The sequence below is a fragment of the Haliotis rufescens genome, unplaced genomic scaffold, assembly GCF_023055435.1.
Source record: "Haliotis rufescens isolate VD_foot unplaced genomic scaffold, xgHalRufe1.0.p SCAF_39, whole genome shotgun sequence".
Classification (NCBI taxonomy): domain Eukaryota; kingdom Metazoa; phylum Mollusca; class Gastropoda; order Lepetellida; family Haliotidae; genus Haliotis; species Haliotis rufescens.
Window position 1 is genome coordinate 2,635,026 of NW_025964101.1, and position 20,270 is coordinate 2,655,295.

General features: G+C 42.5%; 1 protein-coding gene across 3 annotated transcripts in view; it reads left to right on the forward strand.

The window, feature by feature from the left end:
* Positions 1-20,270, forward strand: part of LOC124147202 (xaa-Pro aminopeptidase 1-like) — a 33,177-nt gene that overhangs the window by 2,709 nt on the left and 10,198 nt on the right. For all 3 annotated transcript variants that reach the window (XM_048381424.1, XM_048381425.1, XM_048381426.1), the window contains exons 5-16: positions 1,841-1,881; positions 3,083-3,134; positions 3,894-4,037; positions 4,742-4,837; positions 6,954-7,035; positions 8,404-8,566; positions 8,977-9,021; positions 10,226-10,312; positions 11,888-11,938; positions 12,308-12,366; positions 13,775-13,852; positions 18,042-18,113. In XM_048381424.1, the coding sequence (XP_048237381.1) occupies positions 1,841-1,881; positions 3,083-3,134; positions 3,894-4,037; positions 4,742-4,837; positions 6,954-7,035; positions 8,404-8,566; positions 8,977-9,021; positions 10,226-10,312; positions 11,888-11,938; positions 12,308-12,366; positions 13,775-13,852; positions 18,042-18,113 (970 nt within the window). The remainder of the gene's footprint in view (positions 1-1,840; positions 1,882-3,082; positions 3,135-3,893; positions 4,038-4,741; positions 4,838-6,953; positions 7,036-8,403; positions 8,567-8,976; positions 9,022-10,225; positions 10,313-11,887; positions 11,939-12,307; positions 12,367-13,774; positions 13,853-18,041; positions 18,114-20,270) is intronic.

A 20,270-nucleotide genomic window follows, 5' to 3' on the forward strand; every position in this document is an offset into this window, starting at 1 on the left:
GCACCAGACCCTGGTTGTTGTTTTCACCATATTTGTAAACATGTGTGGTTTGTAACTGTTTGGTGGCAACTGGCATTCTAAAAGTTGGTGAGTAAGTAACGTACAACTTAATGGATAACAACTTCTGGTTTATTGCATATAGCGATGTTTTGATGTAGATTCTTACACCGTTATCCAGCATGATAACGGTGTAAGAATCTACATTGAAATGCACTATATCCATAAGTTGTTCTCATAAAGTTGTATGTTTTCTCATGTATGGTTTGTGTAAGCGATCACACATAACCGTTGTGTTAGGCATTAACGGTCTTGAGTGACGTAATCCAGCTGACCTCGTACTACACAGACCTAGTGTCACCTTCCACCACAAACAAGGTTCATCCACATCTGTGGAATATCAAGGCGATGATAATAATGCAAACAAGACAAGATAAAGAATCTTTATTGACCATTCTAAAAACATAAAGTTTCTACACAGACATCGGTGAATTTAACTGAAGGGATATGACATGTGTTGTATGGTATGAGTTATAAGGGAATGGCATGTGTTGTATGGTATGAGTTATAAGGGATATGGCAGGTGTTGTATGGTATGAGTTATAAGGGAATGGCATGTGTTGTATGGTATGAGTTATAAGGGATATGGCATGTGTTGTATGGTATGAGTTATAAGGGATATGGCATGTGTTTTATGGTATGAGTTATAAGGGATATGGCATGTGTTGTATGGTAAGAGTTATAAGGGATATGGCACGTGTTGTATGGTAAGAGTTATAAGGGATATGGCATGTGTTGTATGGTAAGAGTTATAAGGGATATGGCATGTGTTGTATGGTATGAGTTATAAGGGATATGGCATGTGTTGTATGGTATGAGTTATAAGGGATATGGCATGTGTTGTATGGTATGAGTTATAAGGGATATGGCATGTGTTGTATGGTATGAGTTATAAGGGATATGGCACGTGTTGTATGGTATGAGTTATAAGGGATATGGCATGTGTTGTATGGTATGAGTTATAAGGGATATGGCATGTGTTGTATGGTATGAGTTATAAGGGATATGGCATGTGTTGTATGGTATGCGTTATAAGGGATATGGCATGTGTTGTATGGTATGAGTTATAAGGGATATGGCATGTGTTGTATGGTATGAGTTATAAGGGATATGGCATGTGTTGTATGGTATGAGTTATAAGGGATATGGCATGTGTTGTATGGTATGCGTTATAAGGGATATGGCATGTGTTGTATGGTATGAGTTATAAGGGATATGGCATGTGTTGTATGGTATGAGTTATAAGGGATATGGCATGTGTTGTATGGTATGAGTTATAAGGGATATGGCATGTGTTGTATGGTATGAGTTATAAGGGATATGGCATGTGTTGTATGGTATGAGTTATAAGGGATATGGCAGGTGTTGTATGGTATGAGTTATAAGGGATATGGCATGTGTTGTATGGTAAGAGTTATAAGGGATATGACATGTGTTGTATGGTATGAGTTATAAGGGATATGGCATGTGTTGTATGGTATGAGTTATAAGGGATATGGCACGTGTTGTATGGTATGAGTTATAAGGGATATGGCATGTGTTGTATGGTATGAGTTATAAGGGATATGGCATGTGTTGTATGGTATGAGTTATAAGGGATATGGCATGTGTTGTATGGTATGAGTTATAAGGGATATGGCATGTGTTGTATGGTATAAGTTATAAGGGATTTGGCATGTGTTGTTTGGTATCAGTTATAAGGGCTATGATATGATCAATATGGTAAATGGTATGTGATGATTTAAATGTATCTAATATCAAAATCCCTGTTTTGTTTCAATAGGTTTGAAGGACACACCCACTCAAGCAGAATGGTTAGTTAAGGTAAAGACATCAATAGATGAAAGGATGAAGTTACCCTTCTTATGATTATTATGCTATATAAAATGGATCTGTTTGTTTGTTGTTTAACGCTGCACTCAGCAATATTCCAACTATATGACAGCAGTCTGTAAATAATCGAGTGTGGACCAGAGAATCCAGTGATTGGCATCATGAGCATTGATCCACGCAATTGGGCTACGATGACATGCATCAACCAAGTCAGTGAGTCTGACCACCCGATCCCGTTAGTCGCCTTTTATGGCAATGTCAAACTCCACGATGACAGTTACATCATGATCATTTGCAATCACACTTTCTTGTATAAGTATCGTGGTATTTTTGAGTCCTGTAAAGCTCTCGAACCCACACGACACCAGTTTGTAGGGACTAGATGAATAGTGTTTTTAAATATTTAACTTAAATACCCACATGTGTAAAAACTAGTGGGTAACAGAAATTTGAATACCCAGATAGAATTAGTGATACCCAATGATTTTAAAACGCATGGGTAAAATACCCACAACACCAAAAGCTTATCTGGAGCTCTGCATTTACATGTTATCTTGGTAATGTGTAATCTATAACATTATCAGATATTATCAAGTTTTGTGATATAAATCATCATGAGGGTGCAGCCATGGAGACGCTAAGATGCCGAAGCTAAGATGCCACTTGTGTGAACCATAAACATTGTGTGTTCTTGATAAGACGCACTCATCTGAAAAAACAAATAAGGTTTATCAACATTTTTTATATTCTTTGTACTTTTCCATGGCACTGTCTTTCACTAATGGGGGCACGGGTGGCCCAGTCATCTAAGGCGCCGCGATTCACTGTGCAGAGTTGCATGCCAGGCACCTATGATTGTGGGTTCGAATCCCGGTTCGCCCCGATTATGTTTCTAGGTTTGTCAGCACCATACCCATGCTTGTGGGTTTCACCGAAGTGGTAAACATCTGAGACCTGCATCACTTCGGGCTTTCCTCCCACATTAAGCTGACACGCCGCGATTTAACTGATAATACTCTTAAAAGCGGTGTTAAACCCAAGTCACTCACTCTTTCTCAAACAGCTGCAGACATCAATGAAATACTATGATGTCATGGAACAATTAATGATGGCAAATATTTCAATGATAATTGAATCTGCAAAGCAAATTCTCACTCATTTAACTTGTGCTGCATCATCCATTCTCGTTCAGGAGCTGCCGACTGAAGGGAGAGTTGGTGTCGACCCCTTTCTGTTTTCTGTAGGTAAGTATTTACAGTGTGTGGCTGGTCACCTGTGTACTGCCTCCGTGGCCTAGTGGATAGAGTGTTTGCCTGGAAAGCTGACGGTTGGGAGTTCGAACCCTGGCCAACTGATACCAAGAGACGTTAAAAGATGGCACTTGTTGTTACCCTGCCTGGCGCTCGGCATTAAGGGAATAAAACAAAGACTGGTTTGCTCAGAGTCAGTATACTGTGTCTGAGTGGGGTATTCATTTTAAACTGTGACATGGTATCTAGGGCTGCGAAGATACTCCAACCGTGCTATCTGATACATATCATGATTGCTTGCACACGATCCGATACCTATCATGTGCTCTTATCAGTGGTACGAAAGCCATCTTTTTCATAGACAGGATGGTCAAATACCTGGCACACTAACAATTTATAGTATGCAGTGTCAAGTATGGCACAGTGGATGAAAATATTTATGTTTTCACTACTCATTTTCACTAATAATTAGTGTTTGGTGTAACATTTATTAAAGAATACATTTAAGGTAAGAATTGACACACATACACATCGCTATATAAATGCAATAATCTTGAATGCAACACTAAACCTCTCCTCACCTCACCTCTTGTGAAACTCTGAATTAAAGCAAGTATTATCCTTTGGTATTTGACTGTTGAATCCTACTTTCTTGGACTGTCAACTTCCCAAGGGTAATGCTCCTTCAGAGAGTGGCATATTCCTGAAGTGCAAACATGATCTGGAAATGTCACTTGTCTTGTGTTATTTCAGAGCAGTGGAAGCCATTGGCAAAAGAGTTGAAGTCTAATGGTCACAGCCTGGTGCAGGTGTCACAGAACTTGGTGGACATGGTGTGGGAAGATAGACCCCCACCCCCCAACAACCCCCTCCTGGTGCTGGCGCAGGAATATACAGGTAACTGTTGTATAGAGACCCCCACCCCCCAACAACCCCCTCCTGGTGCTGGCGCAGGAATATACAGGTAACTGTAGTATAGAGACCCCCCACCCCCACCCCAACACCGTATAGAGACCCCAACCACCAACCCCCCCCAACAACCCCCTCCTGGTGCTGGCTCAGGAATATACAGGAAGCTGTTGTATAGAGACCCCACCCTCACCCCCAACAACCCCCTCCTGGTGCTGGCTCAGGAATATACAGGTAACTGTTGTATAGAGACCCCAACCCCCCCAACAACCCCCTCCTGATGCTGGCTCAGGAATATACAGGAAGCTGTTGTATAGAGACCCCACCCTCACCCCCAACAACCCCCTCCTGGTGCTGGCTCAGGAATATACAGAAAGCTGTTGTAGAGACCCCATCCCCCACACCCACCCCCAAACAACCCTCTCCTGGTGCTGGCGCAGGAATATACAGGTAACTGTTGTATAGCGACCCCCACCCCCTGCCCCAACACCGTATAGAGGCCCCAACCCCCAACCCCTACACCCAACAACCCTCTCCTGGTGCTGGCTCAGGAATATACAGGTAAATGTTATATAGGGACCCCACAAACCCACCCCCAACCCCAAACAACCCCCTTCTGGTGCTCGCTCAGGAATATACAAGAAGCTGTTGTTTAGAGACTACACTGAGTGTTAACGTTAACGCTGTTGCAGGTCAGACGTGGCAGGAGAAGGTGAAGCGGGTGAGGGAGAAGCTCCACAGCAAGCAGGCCACCGCCATCGCAATCACAGCCCTCGACGAGATCGCATGTGGGTACCACCATCTTGTCTCCTATTTGGGTCAATATGTTCTGAATTTTAGTCTCTTTCCTTGTATAAAATAACTTGCAGGTTTCCAAGTCAGAATATGTCCTTAGTACCACATGCTTATCGAATGAGTCTATTGAAGTGGAGGTGGGTGGGCATGTTTCGTGAGCTGAGGCGTGTTCAGGAGGGCGAGGGACCGCACGAGAGTACAGTGAGGCAGTATCACGCCTTTCTGAACGGGAGGTGCGTACTCGCTCTGATGGCACAGCATCCAAAATGGCGTCGTCGGGGATCCAAACAGCCCTGTCCTCAAGTGTCATAGGTTCACACATTTAATTTCATCACAAGTTTGATAGGTTCATACTTTGATGTTCATGATAACAAAGTGTTTATTTTTATTATTAGTTACATGTCCCTGTGCTGGACCAGACAATCCAGCAATCGACATGAGCATCGGTCTGTGAAATGGGGATACGATGACATGCATGACCCAAGTCAGCGAGTCTTATCACTCGATCCTTACGGCAAACATATGGGTTGCGGAAGACCTATTGTCTTCCCTGATCATCACGGGTCAATATATTGAAAATGCAAAAATAACTTTTTGATGGTAGATGTAGTCTTAGAGATTGTTCTATTGACATCGGTTCCATTCTCGTCAAAGGCAAACATTTGTTCAATGTGCAACGCCATCTTGGATTACGAGGCGAACTACCTCTCAGGCTCGATGGCGAGTGCATGCGTGCGCTCGCGTAGTTAGCTGTGTTTAACAGCGCGCGCTCGCGTAATATCCCGAGCACCCGACCTCCTGAACACGCCTCTGGATGATAGCATGTCATCGTACCCTAATGGCGTAGATCCATGCTCATGCTTTCAGTCACTGGTTGGGCTTGTCCAGATTCAATGATTTACAGGCTTGAAGAGTGCAGACTGCAGCGTTAAACTACATTTGCTCACTCAGCATTATGTATATTATAATGAGAAATGGGTGTCATGCTTTTTATGAATGTACCATGTACCTTGTATATGACTATAACACATGATTGTACATGATAAAGAGTTTTTGCAGCACATCATAAGTGATGATTTGAGGTTTTTTTAGATATATATGTGACTGTAGCCTGAGGTGGTTCTTCTCCATCAGCTGCTAGTACACCATCCTCCCGTATCCAGGGTATTATCTCCCCATCTCTATATATCACAACACGGCGGTCATTCCTTTTGATTCGGATCAAGTAACCGTATCAAACCAATTAATCTGGCTTGAATGAGTATCTTATATTTGTATGAATGTGTTTGAATGCGGATAGTGCTGGTCAAAACTCTTGTTTTCCGTATTTTAAGCAACATGACCAATCAATGCCACTGAAACACTCTGTACTTGTGTAATGAATGGTGATTGGCTCTTCACTCGTAGCGTCTGTTACTACCATTATCGATCGATATTTTCATGTAAGTAGACTACATTCACATTGAATGTGACAGTTAAGGCTTGTAAATAATAACAAACAGCAAAAACATAATGGATTTATATTTTTACACTATGAACGGTAAACAACTTGTATCATTGCAATGTGCGAGACAAGGCGAAGATCGTGAGATTGGCCGAGCGCGCTCCCCCACCTCGGCCTCAGTTAAACGGCTCATCGTCTATAATGCCCACCAATTATTTGGACCCCATTGGTAGCTTTGTAGCGAGGGACCACTGTATCTCTATATCTCTATTATGATAATATCCTGGATCCATTTCCCATTATACTTTGTTTGGAGTTTGGATCGAATGACTTGATACTAACAATAGCTGTCCACTCAAATCTCATGAAGAGAGTGCGCCTTTTGTGCCATATCTCACAACTAGAACTGGAAAGTCTTGCACCATGAGGACTCGCCCCAGCTATGATCCAGGGTTGATCAACGCCATGCTCATGGGTGGTACCAAAGGGGGGAATGTGTACGACATGCACTACCTTAGGATTTCACCCCCATCAAGCTGACACATTGTCATTAAAGCATCATGAAACCCAAATCACTCACTCGGTCTTGGAGAAATGCTTTCTGATACAACTACTGCGTCAGTAGTCTTCCCCCGGTGTTTCACACTCATGTTATATCTCAACAGGGCTGTTCAACCTCCGAGGATCCGACATCCAGTACAACCCAGTGTTCTTCTCCTACTCAGTCATAACCTTCGATGGAGTGTAGTAAGTTCACAGATTGTTTACTGATTTAAGGACTAGCACTAGGATATAAGGGGATTTACCTCTTGGAGTGATTTTAGCACTAAAATTTATAGGTGTTTTTAGCACTAGGATATAAGGTGGTTATAGCACTAGGATATAAAGTGGTTTTAGCACTAAAATTTAACGTGTTTTAGCACTAGGATATAAGGAGGTTATAGCACTAGGATATAAGGTGTTTTAGTACTTGGATATTTGGTGGTTTTAGCACTTTAATTTAAGGTGTTTTAGCACAAGGATATAAGGTGTTTAAGCACTAGGATATAAGGTGTTTTAGCACAAGGATATATGGTGGTTTTAGCACCAGGATATATGGTGGTTTTAGCACTATAATTTAAGGTGTTTTAGCACTAGGATATAAGGTGTTTTAGCGCTAAGATATATGGTGGTTTTAGCACTAGAATATAAGGTGTTTTAGCACTAGGATATAAGGTGTTTTAGCAATAAGATATATGATGGTTTTAGGACTAGGATATATGGTGTTTTAGCACTAGGATATAAGGTGTTTTACCACTAAGATATATGGTGGTTTTAGCACTAGCATATATGATGTTTTAGCACTTGGATATTTTGTTGTTTTAGCACTATAATTTAAGGTGTTTTAGCACTAGGATATCAGGTGTTTTAGCACAAGGATATATGGTGGTTTTAGCACTAGGATATATGGTGGTTTTAGCACTATAATTTAAGGTGTTTTAGCACTAGGATATAAGGTGTTTTAGCACTAAGATATATGGTGGTTTTAGCACTAGGATATAAGGTGTTTTAGCACTATAATTTAAGGTATTTTAGCACTAGGATAATGGTGGTTTTAGCACTAGGATATATGGTGTTTTAGCACTAGGATATAAGTTGTTTTAGCACTAAGATATATGGTGGTTTTAGCACTAGGATATATGGTGTTTTAGCACTTGGATATTTGGTGGTTTTAGCACTAATATTTAAGGTGTTTTAGCACTAGGATATTAGGTGTTTTAGCACTAGGCTTATAAGATGTTTTAGCACTTGGATGTATGGTGGTTTTAGCACTAGGTCATAAATTGGTTTTCGCACTATGATATAGAAGGTGTTTCAGCACCAGGATTTAAGGAGATTTAGGTGCTTTTTGCATGAGGGTATCTGGTTATTTAGCGCTAGCATATAAGATGTTTTTGCACCTGCATATGTGGTGATTCTGTAGGAACTAAGATGTTTTAGCACTAGGATATAAGGTGTTTAAGAAAGTGTGATCACTGCTTTGAAAAAGCATTAAAAGGTCTTATTTTGCCTCAAGTTGTGTATGAACCATGTGAAATCTTTTCACACAATATCCCTTGTCTCTCCTGCCTGCAGTTTATTTATTGACGAGAGCAAGGTGGACAAAGCAGTCACTCAGCACCTGGAGCTGAAGGGGGCGGTCAACTCAGATGGGAGTCTCAGCGTCGAGATACACCCGTATGAAGATATGAAGAGTTTTGTTGCCTGTCTGGCTGAGACTTGTGATGGAAAAATATGGGTAAGCATTTGAAAAATATGGGTAAGCATATGAAAAATATTGGTATTCATTGGAAAAATGTGGGTGAGCATAAGATAATATGGGTAAGCATTTGAAAAATATTGATATTCATTAAAAAATATGGGTAAGCATTTGAAAATATGGGTAAGCATTTAAAAAATATTGATATTCATTGGGAAAATATGGGTGAGCATAAGCTATATATGGGTAGGTATTTGAAAAATATTGGTATAATTTGAAAAATATGGGTACGCATTTGAAAAATATGGGTAAGCATTTGAAAAATATTGGTATTCATTGGAAAAATATTGGAAAGCATTGGAAAGGTTTTCGGAACAGACTCCATACACCACTGTATACGGTTTGTTTCTGGGTGTAACTGTTGACAATGTGTGAATATTTGATTGTAGATCAGTGAAAAGTCAAGTTATGCCTTGGTCAGTCTTATTCCTAAGGTAAGAATTACCATACGTTTCTGTTTGATGTTCGTTGCTTGTATAATCACAGTAATAGTGTCTCTAAATGTTCTGATCTGAATTGGCAACTGTTATTTTGGCCAAATTCAGTTCACTGGTACTATTATGTAACATATTTTCTTGGGTATGGTGTGCACTTGAGAATACAGAGCACACACACAAACCCTCTACCTCTACAGTCTATTATGATATATACCCACCACCCATATTTTAATAGTTTTGCAACCCGTGAAGATCTGGGTTAGGATCGGTCTTCAGCAACCCCTGCTTGTTATAAAAGGCGACTAACGGGATCGGGTGGTCAGGCTCGCTGACTTGGTTGATGCATGTCATCGTATCCCGATTGCTAGGATTGGTGCTCATGATATCAATCACTGGATTGTCTCGTCCAGACTCGATTACTGTTATTTACAGATCTCCGTCATGTAGCTGGAATATTGCTGAGTACGACGTTAAACAAATATTATAAACATAAGCTTTGTAAGGAAATGGGATGTCACCAGCTCCAAGTCTCTTATCGCCAACTTACCTCGGAAATCCTCTCCCTCATGAGCTTGGAATCAGCAGCCAATCATAATGCCTACTCTGAAGGCAAGTTCAGCACATGTCTACGTTCAAAACCACAGCTTAATGTGAACTAACCCTAAGAATATGTAATCAAATCTGAAGACTGTCATCAATGAATCTTCAGCTGGAAAAGATGTTTTTCCAACATAGGGGATGGAAGTCCTGCAAGAAGGCGTTGTGGGGTGTTGTATTTGACAAAGTTGGGTTGAGTACAGGTTATAGTACAGCTTGTTCGATCATGAATGTTTGTATAGTAGGTTGATTTTTAGCATGTCATTTGGAGGGAGGTTTAATACAATGGATAATCGAGAATGCAGAGCCTCATGGCTTTATTACTTCTATTGACACCGTATCTCTTATTCACCATGGTTGAATGACAGTGGTCTTCAACCTGTTCAATTTGGGCTTATCTCCCCTTTAAACTAGCCAAGCTCCTTACAGTGATAGCCAATTTGTGGAGCTCTGTGTACTATCACAACTCTGCGCTGTGCCAGATGCTTTCCAACCAGGCATGGAGTTGAACTCTCAATTGACTCACAACAGGGACCAGTATGTTTACACACGAGCTATGACTGTCATGACGCCAAGTCTCTAGTCTGTGAACCTCCTGTTGCAGCTGAACCGCCTTACGTCCCCCTCACCGGTCGCTGCCTTCAAAGCTGTCAAGAATGACGTGGAGATACAGGGCATGAGGAGGGCACATGTAAGTACTGCCCAAGTTATTATTATTGAAGTCTATCATTCTGTCATAATCAAAATATTATAAATATTGGGTTTATTGGAGGAAAAAGGAAGCAGATGGTCTGGATCTACAGATCATGAAATTGTACCCCTCCAACTGTTGCAGTTTTTAACAAAAATTCAACCCACACTATGGTTTTGCGTGTTTGATGCTTACTGACCAATATTTGTGTGTGGAATTGATGCATATGATGTTGTGTGGAAATTATTGATATATTAAAGATTTGGTTTTACATTTTGACTTATTTTGAACTAACAAACTAGACCAACATGACACATTTACTGCTTTTCAATCTCATCTAACCCAATAAAGAAATGAAATGTTTGAAAATGATGAAGCTCCAGATTTGTGAGATATTAGGGCAAGATGGGTGTATTCAAGCTTTACCTTTTGGTGACAAAACAATTTAAAGATCTGAAAGTTTATATTCCATTGTGTTCACGACACATAGAGGATATTATATGAGTCTTCATGTCATACTATGTTTTCGACACGAGTGTCTAATTTCTGTTATTTCTCGAGTGATAGCCGGAATTTAGGCATGAGTGTCTTAAACATAGTATGACATGAACACGACTATAATGTTCTATTTATTACCGCAGAAGACGTCTACATACAGAGACAAATTTTAGTGTTTACCTATAAGGACAGCAAGTCGCAACAGCAGCGGAACCACAATTTGTTGAATGACATCAACAATCTTCAGCTGTGACGTCGTTTCTAGTTTGACATCATTCCGACCTCGCCGCACAATAAAATTCGAATGACGTCAACAATGCAGTCTGGATGACGGATACAATACACTGTTGTCTCGTTACGTGATATGTCCCTAGGGCACATATGATTTTTATGAACTCCGATGTGTTTGCCCTCGTAGGTAATAAATTTAAACTATGTATCACTGAACTGTAAACTGTTTGTGATAAGGTGAAGGAACCAATAAATGCAGATACTGTTTACAGTGGAGGATCAATGGATGCAATTTAATACTTCTGTGAAGGTTTGGGTCTCTTTGTAAGAGGTTTCATGATTAAAAAAAGGAAATACTGTATTCGACGTAATAAGCGCCCCGCTCTAATAAGCGTCCATGACGATATTTGCTAATATGTTGGGGGGAGAAGTTGGATGGGGACGGTGTAGGGCAGCTTGACTCGTGACAGTTTCTAGGGCCCCACACTAGAAGTACATGTAGCACATGTGGTGTCTTCTTTGGGAAATGACTTTGTTTGAAATCTTACTCTGTGCAACCCTATGTTTTTAACATTTGTTAAAATTAATTGAAAGGTTCAGTTCTATTTATATATATATTTCGATCTCTGGCCATGCAGAACCAAATCAACTAATTGAATAAGGCTTAAGCTGAGTCAAACCTTGTCAACGTCCAAGCTCAATGTCAGGTGCCCTGTATTACAAACATGGCCTCGACTAGGATCGTGTAGGATCTGGAAAACTCACAGTGTGTTTCGTCATGTTAATTCTGAGATTACAATCAAAAAGGTTTGATTGTATCAGAATGTTATATACTGTTGGTTGTAGATCAAGGATGCTGTAGCAGTCTGTGAATTCTTCCACTGGCTTGAGAAAGATGTGAGTATAAGATAATCTTCATACTGAAACACGATATGATCACGCTGGATATGGCCACAATAAAATTACTTATTTCATTTTCAATCCATAGTTAAATAAATGTTGGGTGGGAGACTTATTATTTTTTATGTATATAAACACTCATATCAAGTTTAGACCCCCACTTCAGCAATGCTGTGCAGAGTTGCTTCCCTTGTTGGATCAAGGATCCACTAATCAATTTCGAAGGTTGCATGAGCATAAGTATTTGTAATAGAAGGGAGATATAATACACTGGGTAATTGAGGATGTTGTCTGTTGTATTTTCCTTACCCAGGATTATAGTAGATCAACAACTGTGACACCTTATACTAACCTACATCGTTTCAGGTCTCCCACGGTACAGTCACAGAGGTTTCAGCGGCCGATAAGTTGGAGGGATTCAGAAGGTAAATTCTTAATGCTGGAAAAGTGGTGGCATGTGGCCCCATGCACAGCGCACAGGTCATAAATCAGGTAAATCACAAGTTAAGCAAAGTCGGTTACGGAGGGTCCTTGGATGGGTGACCGTGTTCGGCAGCTTTGTTCCTGAGAGTTTCTAGGGCTTCGGTCCTGCCCCACACTGAAGCACATGTACCACATGGTGACTCCTTGCACGATTCACTATGAAATGTTCACCCAGCAGTGAATGGGTACCTGGTAGGATGAGATGGCAATGTGGTTGTTAACCTTCTTGCGCCTAACAGGCAGCTTGGGTTGTATACTCCCCAGGGAGCTGAGATTGATTGTTGAGTGCACACTGATCCAATGACTGGGGTAATAATGTCTAAGCGCTTAGAGCATGCTTATGCATGGAGTACAGACCAATATAAATGGACTATTATTATTATTACTTATTAAAAGTAATACAGTTGAAATAATTTAGATAACTTCAAACAAACAACTACCTTCTTTTCGGAGCACACCTTTTTTCACAAATTGTATAAGGAATCAACTTAAAACAACAAGGTATTTCTAAATGTTCCTATCATGGCATTATAATCATGAAAATCCATCAAAATGTTTTTTTCAACAACAACTACGAACTGGACAAAGTTATAGATCTTATTGTTATTGTGATCTGTCAGTGCAGTACAGTTAGGGCAGTTTTATTATCTTCCTTTACCATGTTACTGTTTTCAGAAGTATTGACAAAGTTAAGTGAGGACAAATACGCCTCAGCCTCAGTAAATATGTTTAATGTTAAGAAATGCCAATGCTTGTATCCTTTTACAGTGCACTTCACCAACAGATATACCAAATAACTCACACCAACAATGTTATCCATAACGGTTACACAGAATCAATTGTTTTCCCATAGGCTTCTATAGAAACGTTGTAACTTTTTAAAAATAACTTAGCATTCAACAGCTATGACCTGTATATGTGTGCACAGTTTGGCCTTAGGGCAGCAGTAAAAACAAAATAAATGACTAGCTTAGCCAGCTACTTTTCCGTGTACAGGAAGCTAAACACACCACCCTCAGTTCTGCACCAAATCATTTGCTTGAAAATATCTGTGGTCCCATTCAGCATACGTCATCATGTTGAAAAAGTCAGCACTAAATATAGAAAGACATGTACATTTCAAAGAAATAATATTCTTACACAAAATCATCTAATCACAGCTGCGAGATGATTCAGTGTGCACTGAAGGCTCTCTACGAAAACTCCTTGTCGAACGACTGATTCTGATTTGGTGCAGTAAAACCTAAACAAACTTAAGCACTGAAAAAACATACCTTGAATCCATGAAAAATCACTCAAGGGGGATAACTCCATTCACTCGCCTAACTACTATTTTTTATTTTATTCCAGGCAGCAGGAGGACTTCGTCAGTCTCAGTTTTGATACAATATCCAGTATAGGAGCCGATGCAGCTATCATACACTACAAGTAAGTTGGAGGGACTGACGCAGCTATCATACACTACAAGTAAGTTGGAGGGACTGACGCAGCTATCATACACTTCAAGTAAGTTGGAGGGACTGACGCAGCTATCATACACTACAAGTAAGTTGGACTGATGCAGCTATCATACACTACAAGTAAGTTGGAGGGACTGCCGCAGCTATCATACACTACAAGTAAGTTGGAGGGACTGACACAGCTATCATACACTACAAGTAAGTTGGAGGGACTGATGCAGCTATCATACACTACAAGTAAGTTGGAGGGACTGATGCAGCTATTATACACTACAAGGAAGTTGGAGGGACTGACGCAGCTATCATACACTACAAGGAAGTTGGAGGGACTAACACAGCTATCATACACTACAAGTAAGTTGGAGCGACTGATGCAGCTATCATACACTAAAAGTAAGTTGGAGGGACTGACGCAGCTATCATACACTACAAGTAAGTTGGAGGGACTGACGCAGCTATCATACACTACAAGTAAGTTGGAGGGACTGATGCAGCTATCATACACTACAAGTAAGTTGGAGGGACTGACGCAGCTATCATACACTACAAGTAAGTTGGAGCGACTGATGCAGCTATCATACACTACAAGTAAGTTGGAGGGACTGACGCAGCTATCATACACTACAAGTAAGTTGGAGGGGCTGACGCAGCTATCATACACTACAAGTAAGTTGGAGGGACTGATGCAGCTATCATACACTACAAGTAAGTTGGAGGGACTGACACAGCTATCATACACTACAAGTAAGTTGGAGGGACTGACACAGCTATCATACACTACAAGTAAGTTGGAGGGACTGATGCAGCTATCATACACTACAAGTAAGTTGGAGGGACTGACGCAGCTATCATACACTACAAGTAAGTTGGAGGGACTGACGCAGCTATCATACACTACAAGTAAGTTGGAGGGACTGATGCAGCTATCATACACTACAAGTAAGTTGGAGGGACTGACGCAGCTATTATACACTACAAGTAAGTTGGAGGGACTGACGCAGCTATCATACACTACAAGTAAGTTGGAGGGACTGATGCAGCTATCATACACTACAAGTAAGTTGGAGGGACTAACACAGCTATCATACACTACAAGTAAGTTGGAGGGACTGACGCAGCTATCATACACTACAAGTAAGTTGGAGGGACTGACGCAGCTATCATACACTACAAGTAAGTTGGAGGGACTGATGCAGCTATCATACACTACAAGTAAGTTGGAGGGACTGACGCAGCTATCATACACTACAAGTAAGTTGGAGGGACTGATGCAACTATCATACACTACAAGTAAGTTGGAGGGACTGACGCAGCTATCATACACTACAAGTAAGTTGGAGGGACTGACGCAGCTATCATACACTACAAGTAAGTTGGAGGGACTGACGCAGCTATCATACACTACAAGTAAGTTGGAGGGACTGATGCAGCTATCATACACTACAAGTAAGTTGGAGGGACTGACGCAGCTATCATACACTACAAGTAAGTTGGAGGGACTGACGCAGCTATCATACACTACAAGTAAGTTGGAGGGACTGACACAGCTATCATACACTACAAGTAAGTTGGAGGGACTGACACATCTATCATACACTACAAGTAAGTTGGAGGGACTAACACAGCTATCATACACTACAAGTAAGTTGGAGGGACTAACACAGCTATCATACACTACAAGTAAGTTGGAGGGACTGACGCAGCTATCATACACTACAAGTAAGTTGGAGGGACTGATGCAACTATCATACACTACAAGTAAGTTGGAGGGACTGACGCAGCTATCATACACTACAAGTAAGTTGGAGGGATTGATGCAGCTATCATACACTACAAATAAGTTGGAGGGACTGATGCAGCTATCATACACTACAAGTAAGTTAGAGGGACTGACGCAACTATCATACACTACAAGTAAGTTGGAGGGACTGACGCAGCTATCATACACTACAAGTAAGTTGGACTGATGCAGCTATCATACACTACAAGTAAGTTGGACTGATGCAGCTATTATACACTACAAGTATGTTGGAGGGACTGATGCAGCTATCATACACTACAAGTAAGTTGGAGGGACTGACGCAGCTATCATACACTACAAGTAAGTTGGAGGGACTGATGCAGCTATCATACACTACAAGTAAGTTGGAGGGACTGACGCAGCTATCATACACTACAAGTAAGTTGGAGGGACTGACGCAGCTATCATACACTACAAGTAAGTTGGAGGGACTGATGCAGCTATCATACACTACAAGTAAGTTGGAGGGACTGACGCAGCTATCATACACTACAAGTAAGTTGGAGGGACTGACGCAGCTATCATACACTACAAGTAAGTTGGAGGGACTGACACATCTATCATACACTACAAGTAAGTTGGAGGGACTGACGCAGCTATCATACACTACAAGTAAATTGGAGGGACTGATGCAGCTATCATACACTACAAGTAAGTTGGAGGGACTGACGCAGCTATCATACACTACAAGTAAGTTGGAGGGACTGACACATCTATCATACACTACAAGTAAGTTGGAGGGACTGATGCAGCTATCATACACTACAAGTAAGTTGGAGGGACTGATGCAGCTATCATACACTACAAGTAAGTTGGAGGGACTGATGCAACTATCATACACTACAAGTAAGTTGGAGGGACTGACGCAGCTATCATACACTACAAGTAAGTTGGAGGGACTGACGCAGCTATCATACACTACAAGTAAGTTGTAGGGACTGATGCAACTATCATACACTACAAGTAAGTTGAAGGGACTGACGCAGCTATCATACACTACAAGTAAGTTGGAGGGACTGACACAGCTATCATACACTACAAGTAAGTTGGAGGGACTGACACATCTATCATACACTACAAGTAAGTTGGAGGGACTGATGCAGCTATCATACACTACAAGTAAGTTGGAGGGACTGATGCAGCTATCATGCACTACAAGTAAGTTGGAGGGACTGACGCAGCTATCATACACTACAAGTAAGTTGGAGGGACTGACGCAGCTATCATACACTACAAGTAAGTTGGAGGGACTGACGCAGCTATCATACACTACAAGTAAGTTGGAGGGACTGATGCAGCTATCATGCACTACAAGTAAGTTGGAGGGACTGACGCAGCTATCATACACTACAAGTAAGTTGGAGGGACTGACGCAGCTATCATACACTACAAGTAAGTTGGAGGGACTGACGCAGCTATCATACACTACAAGTAAGTTGGAGGGACTGACGCAGCTATTATACACTACAAGGAAGTTGGAGGGACTGACGCAGCTATCATACACTACAAGTAAGTTGGAGGGACTGACACAGCTATCATACACTACAAGTAAGTTGGAGGGACTGACGCAGCTATCATACACTACAAGTAAGTTGGAGGGACTGATGCAGCTATCATACACTACAAGTAAGTTGGAGGGACTGACGCAGCTATCATACACTACAAGTAAGTTGGAGGGACTGACGCAGCTATCATACACTACAAGTAAGTTGGAGGGACTGACGCAGCTATCATACACTACAAGTAAGTTGGAGGGACTGACGCAGCTATTATACACTACAAGGAAGTTGGAGGGACTGACGCAGCTATCATACACTACAAGTAAGTTGGAGGGACTGACACAGCTATCATACACTACAAGTAAGTTGGAGGGACTGACGCAGCTATCATACACTACAAGTAAGTTGGAGGGACTGATGCAGCTATCATACACTACAAGTAAGTTGGAGGGACTGACACAGCTATCATACACTACAAGTAAGTTGGAGGGACTGACGCAGCTATCATACACTACAAGTAAGTTGGAGGGACTGACACATCTATCATACACTACAAGTAAGTTGGAGGGACTGATGCAGCTATCATACACTACAAGGAAGTTGGAGGGACTGATGCAGCTATCATACACTACAAGTAAGTTGGAGGGACTGACGCAGCTATCATACACTACAAGTAAGTTGGACTGACGCAGCTATCATACACTACAAGTAAGTTGGAAGATTGACCTGTGTTTACAACAGGGTTACTTCTAGGTGGAGACTTGTAGGTATTGTAGGTATTGTCTGCGTGGTTGGACATGGAGGGTCCAGTGCTGAATGTAAGAATGCACTAAGATTAAATACCTGTTACATTTCAGACCTTCAGCAGAGAGTAACAAGCCGATCACCTCTGACCAAATATACCTGTGTGACTCCGGGGCACAATACAGGTGAGTACATGAGGTATGAGGTACATGAGTATGGAGGGGGAGAGTAGAGGGAGTGTAGGAGGAGCGTGGAGGGAGTGTAGGAGGAGGAGCAGGGAGGGGGAGTGTAGGAGGAGAGTGGAGGGAGTGTAGGAGGAGCGTGGAGGGAGTGTAGGAGGAGCGTGGAGGGAGTGTAGGAGGAGGAGCAGGGAGGGGGAGTGTAGGAGGAGAGTGGAGGGAGTGTAGGAGGAGCGTGGAGGGAGTGTAGGAGGAGCGTGGAGGGAGTGTAGGAGGAGGAGCAGGGAGGGGGAGCGTAGGAGGAGAGTGGAGGGAGTGTAGGAGGAGCGTGGAGGGAGTGTAGGAGGAGAGTGGAGGGAGTGTAGGAGGAGAGTGGAGGGAGTGTAGGAGGAGAGTGGAGGGAGTGTAGGAGGAGAGTGGAGGGAGTGTAGGAGGAGGAGCAGGGAGGGGGAGTGTAGGAGGAGAGTGGAGGGACCGTAGAGAAGGTGTACACGGAGTGTGGAGGGAGTGTAGGAGGAGGAGCAGGGAGGGGGAGTGTAGGAGGAGAGTGGAGGGAGTGTAGAGAAGGTGTACACGGAGAGTGGAGGGAGTGTAGGAGCAGGGAGGGGGAGTGTAGGAGGAGAGTGGAGGGAGTGTAGGAGGAGAGTGGAGGGAGTGTAGAGAAGGTGTACACGGAGAGTGGAGGGAGTGTAGGAGGAGAGTGGAGGGAGTGTAGAGAAGGTGTACACGGAGAGTGGAGGGAGTGTAGGAGGAGAGTGGAGGGAGTGTAGAGAAGGTGTACACGGAGAGTGGAGGGAGTGTAGGAGGAGAGTGGAGGGAGTGTAGAGAAGGTGTACACGGAGAGTGGAGGGAGTGTAGGAGGAGAGTGGAGGGAGTGTAGAGAAGGTGTACACGGAGTGTGGAGGGAGTGTAGGAGGAGAGTGGAGGGAGTGTAGAGAAGGTGTACACGGAGAGTGGAGGGAGTGTAGGAGGAGAGTGGAGGGAGTGTAGAGAAGGTGTACACGGAGAGTGGAGGGAGTGTAGGAGGAGAGTGGAGGGAGTGTAGAGAAGGTGTACACGGAGAGTGGAGGGAGTGTAGGAGGAGAGTGGAGGGAGTGTAGAGAAGGTGTACACGGAGAGTGGAGGGAGTGTAGGAGGAGAGTGGAGGGAGTGTAGAGAAGGTGTACACGGAGAGTGGAGGGAGTGTAGGAGGAGAGTGGAGGGAGTGTAGGAGGAGAGTGGAGGGAGTGTAGGAGGAGGAGCAGGGAGGGGGAGTGTAGGAGGAGAGTGGAGGGAGTGTAGAGAAGGTGTACACGGAGTCCGGAGGGAGTGTAGGAGGAGAGTGGAGGGAGTGTAGGAGGAGGAGCAGGGAGGGGGAGTGTAGGAGGAGAGTGGAGGGAGTGTAGAGAAGGTGTACACGGAGTCCGGAGGGAGTGTAGGAGGAGAGTGGAGGGAGTGTAGGAGGAGGAGCAGGGAGGGGGAGTGTAGGAGGAGAGTGGAGGGAGTGTAGAGAAGGTGTACATGGAGTGTGGAGAAGGTGTACATGGAGTGTGGAGGGAGTAGTCTCGCTGTCATTATGGAGAGGAATGTGAATATGCTTCACACATGTTTCTCCAGTTGGGTATTGTGAAAGATGGGTCCTCTGTACTACTAGTCTATGATGAAGAGTTTTCTTTGTCATGAACGTCGCTATATAAGTGCAATAATCTTGGACGCGACGTTAAACCCCATTTCACTTCACCTCACCTTTGTCATGAGGAGTCTTCTGTATCATGTGGAGTCTTGCGGAGTGCGGCCTTAAACAACAAACAAGCAAACAAAACGAATTGCACATGAGTGTAATATGATTTGATGACTATTTTTAGTATTGAATCCTTGGAAATCCTTCAGAAATGAAGCTATTGCAATGAATGGTTCCAGGATATTCATCATAAAAGAACGATATTCAGTTGGGCTAGGATGATACACCAACTGTGCGATCTGATACGTATCTGATATGTATCACTATACTTGTAAGTGCTCTTATCTGTGGTGTGTAAGCCATCTTTTTCATAGACAGGATAGTCAAATACCTGGCACACCAACGATTTACAGTTTGCAGTGTCAAGTATGACGCAACAGATGAAAATATTTACTTTTTCACTACCATTTTTCACTACTAATTAGTGTTTGGTGTAACAGCCA